At 45.1% G+C, this 3,799-nt stretch overlaps 1 protein-coding gene across 1 annotated transcript in view; it reads left to right on the forward strand.

Annotated features, from left to right (window-relative positions):
• Positions 1 to 3,799, forward strand: part of si:dkey-215k6.1 (transmembrane protein 132C) — a 157,036-nt gene that overhangs the window by 113,153 nt on the left and 40,084 nt on the right. The window contains exon 6 of the mRNA XM_053228728.1: positions 1,060 to 1,154. Coding sequence (XP_053084703.1) covers positions 1,060 to 1,154 — 95 coding nt within the window. The remainder of the gene's footprint in view (positions 1 to 1,059; positions 1,155 to 3,799) is intronic.

Consider the following 3,799-nt stretch of genomic DNA (forward strand, 5'->3'; position numbering starts at 1 on the left):
AAAAATGTAATTATTGGTAAATTGCTGTTGTATAAGAGGAATAATCACTCAGGGACATGCTGTTATAGGAAAATAATCAACTTCCACTCTGTCACTCAGTATTTTACTGTAACACACACACACACACACACACACACAGAGTGTTTATTACTTATTTCACTATGTACCAGATGCTCTTCCAGTTGTTAAGACAGATCTGCTGCTAGCTCTGCGCAGTATAAATACCAGTGTTTTCCTCCTTTCAGAGATTGGTGAGGTGTTTGGTCTGGCTCCTGGAGAGAGAGGAATCTGCCTTTAGTCTTTTACAGGAGCTTGATGAGCTCATTCAGTCACGGTGTAGAATAGATGTCAAATTCAGACACCTCATGAATCCACTACAGCACTAAAGGGCCCCATTTTGTTTGGGCACAATGAGGACATGGCTGGTTAAGCAGCTTGTGGACTCTTTTATGATCACATCTGTCACATCCTTCACATGTTTCATTCCTCCGTAGCCTGCCTCAGGTACTCTGTAAGGCTGCTGCTGGATTAACACTACAGGAATGGTCTGGATGTGATGTGGAATCATGTCAGTTTGACTAGAGGCAGTGGTGCTAAATCTGGCCATTTAAATAGAGGCCTGGGCACAAGTCTAATCTTGGCTCATATCAGAGAGGACAGAGAGGTTTAAGCTCTTTTTCCTGTGTGACACGGCAAGTCTGCACGATTCTTTGACAGTCCAGCTGGGTGGTTAAGAACGGTACCATGCCCAGGTTCTGCCCATTTGCTTGGAATTTGAAGCAGTAATTAGGAGTAAGTGTGTACGAGTGTCACAGCATTGTCTCCTCACAGCTCCAGGGTTCGTTCCTCGGTCAAGTGGGTTTCCTCCAGGTTGTCTTTCTTCCAGTGCCCTGTGATAACCCGCGTCCACCCTAACCAGGAGAAAGTGCTTGCTGATGATGAATGACTGAATGAACGAATTTGGAGTAAGGACCAGGACTTGTTCACCCGGCTGGAACTCCTGCAGCTACATGTGTATAACTGAGGTACGGAGAAAATCGTTGTTTCCTGTATCACTAGCTGAACAGCAGCTCAGAGGACCTGTGGGACCTACAGAACAGCAGATAGTGGACCACGAGCTGGCAATCCCACGTCTCTGCAACATGAACATCAGGGTCTGTTTACTCTTCACATCCTTCCAAGACAGGTTGGCCAGGACATGACGATCATCTTCCAGTGTATATCCGTACTTCCAAGCTGAATGTGGAAGTGGCCCATCTACACCCATGCAAGAAAAAAACACAACTTCAGCATCGTTCATTCATCTTCAGTAAGCGCTTTATCCCGGTCAGGATCCGGAGCCAATCCCTGAAATGCCGGGTGCAATCCTGGAGAATTCACCCCAGATGGTACACCAGTAGACAACATTTCCTGGTTTTTCAGTGTCCTCTACGTTCAATCTGTTGCTGTGCTTTTGCCCGCGTGTTGATCAGTGCAGTGGGAACACAAAACAGGAAGTCTTTCAGAAAACGCGGTACGTACTTCTCCTTCAGGATAGTTCTGTAAGTTCTTTAAAACTTTCTGAACCCTGACACACTCAATATAGGACACATCTCACCAGAGTCAGTCTTTCTCAGAAGAAGAATAGAGTCACCATAGAGACCTCCTCTGGAGATGTGTGTTTGAGGAACTGGTACTCTAACTGGGTTCTGCTTTAGAGGACAACCGGCTGTGGTGCTGACCTGCTGATGTGGGGTCGATGGTACCGTAACGAGTGTGAGAGTGAGAGAAGGTGTTAGAGCTCCTTCTGACTCTGATGTGTGTTCAACACCTCCATCATCTACAGCACACACCATCACACACACACCATCATCTACAGCACACACCATCACACACACACCATCATCTACAGCACACACCATCACACACACCATCACAGCCTATCATCACGGAGCAGAAGATGAAAGCCAGCCAATCAGAGTGAGTCTGAGCTTTAATGTCCAGCTTTTACTTCCTGGAGAAAATAAACTATTAGGGAGAGAGAGAGAGAGAGAGAGAGAGAGAAATGTGTATGAAATGTTAGTCTAAACTTCTCCAATAATATCAGTTTCTCCATTTCTTACCTCTCTCTCTCTCTCTCTTGCTCCCTCTCTCACTCCCTCTTTCTCTCTCACTCTCTCTCTCTCTCTCTCTCTCTCTCTCTCTCCCTCTCTCTCTCTGTCTATCTCTCCCGGTGTTGTTCTTCCCGCGGGTTCTCCGTCAGCAGCGCAGTGTCTGAGCTCTAATTAATTCTTAATTGGAACACTTGTTTATCTTTGTTGTTTGATGAGTCCAATGAGTTGCTGAATTACCCAGAAGGCCGTGCAGCAGATAGTGGGCGGGGCACAGATTAATGCCTGTCTGAAACTGATTGTGTATATTAGAGAGCTAGAGAGAGAGAGAGAGAGAGAGAGAGAGAGAGAGAGAGAGATCAGAAAGGGAAAAAGACAGAATGAGATACAGAGAGAAGTGAGTGATAGTGAGACAGAGATAGAGGTAGACAGATACAGAGAGAAAGAGAGACAGATACAGAGAGAGAGACAGACAGTGAGAGAGAGAGAGAGAGAGAGACAGATGATAAACAGCATCTGTGTTTGTAATTAAAAGTTGGCGTGGTGCTACACAGTTGCCATGGAGATGCAATAAAATGTTTAATTATAATTCATTCATTATGGCTGAATGTGAACATTCATCTCCATTCACTCCAATCCAATATTTCACCTCTCATCTCTCTCTCTCTCTCTCTCTCTCTCTGTGTGTGTGTGTGTGTGTGTGTGTGTGTGCTCCAGAGTTAAAAGTTGGAAATGAAAGCTAAAATTTGAAAGTTACAATATTAACACAGATGAAGTGATTTGCATAAACACACACTGTTTAATTACCATATAACAGAACTGCAACTGCACAATCACACCGGACGAGTGGAAATATATACGGAGGGAGAGAGGGGGGAGAGAGAGAGAGGGAGAGAGAGAGAGAGAGAGAAAGAGAGACTGAAACAGACTGAGAGACAGACACATTTGTCTCTCTCTCTCCCTCTCTCTCTCTCTCTGTATATATTTCCACTCGTCCTCTCCAGTGTATTCAGTGCATCTTCTAAGCAGACTTATTGCACACCAATTTTCCTCAAAGAAATGGAATTGTGTGTGTGTGTGTGTGTGTGTATGTGTGTGTGTATGTGTATCTGTGTGTGTCTGTATGAGAGAGAGAGAGAGAGAGAGTGTGTGTGAGAGAGAGAGAGAAAGTGCAGTAAACGTTGATGGTAAACACACACAGCTAACAGAAAAGTGCGCGTGTCCACCAGCTGCCGAGTTTTTAACGTGTTTAACGTGTTTGCATCATTAGAGCTCTGTACTCCCTTGTGTGTGAGTGTGTGTGTGTGTGTGTGTGTGTGTGCGATTACAGTAAGCTGTCTGTCTCTCACTGCTTTACTATTTGAAACCTGGGCTATGTCCCAAGTCGACATATTACTATACTAACAAGTGGTTGCCATAGTTACCATACTGCTTATCCAACATGGCTGTATCATGCTAAAACTTAGCTAGCTTGCTAAGCAGCACACACAGCATGCTTTTCAGACACACTGATTAGCACAGTAATGCATGATTTAGAACATTACCATGGAAAGACTGGACTTGGGCTGCATCCCAAATCACATTTTAGATACTTTCAGTGGTTTGGGCCTCAGACAGCGGTCAGTTAGCCAGCACCCTGCGTAGCACAGAGAGCATAGGGCACTCGTGGATACGCAGACGCGTCACCAACCAGCTCACCATAGTATAGC

The sequence above is a fragment of the Pangasianodon hypophthalmus genome, chromosome 24 (assembly GCF_027358585.1).
Source record: "Pangasianodon hypophthalmus isolate fPanHyp1 chromosome 24, fPanHyp1.pri, whole genome shotgun sequence".
In the NCBI taxonomy this organism is placed as follows: domain Eukaryota; kingdom Metazoa; phylum Chordata; class Actinopteri; order Siluriformes; family Pangasiidae; genus Pangasianodon; species Pangasianodon hypophthalmus.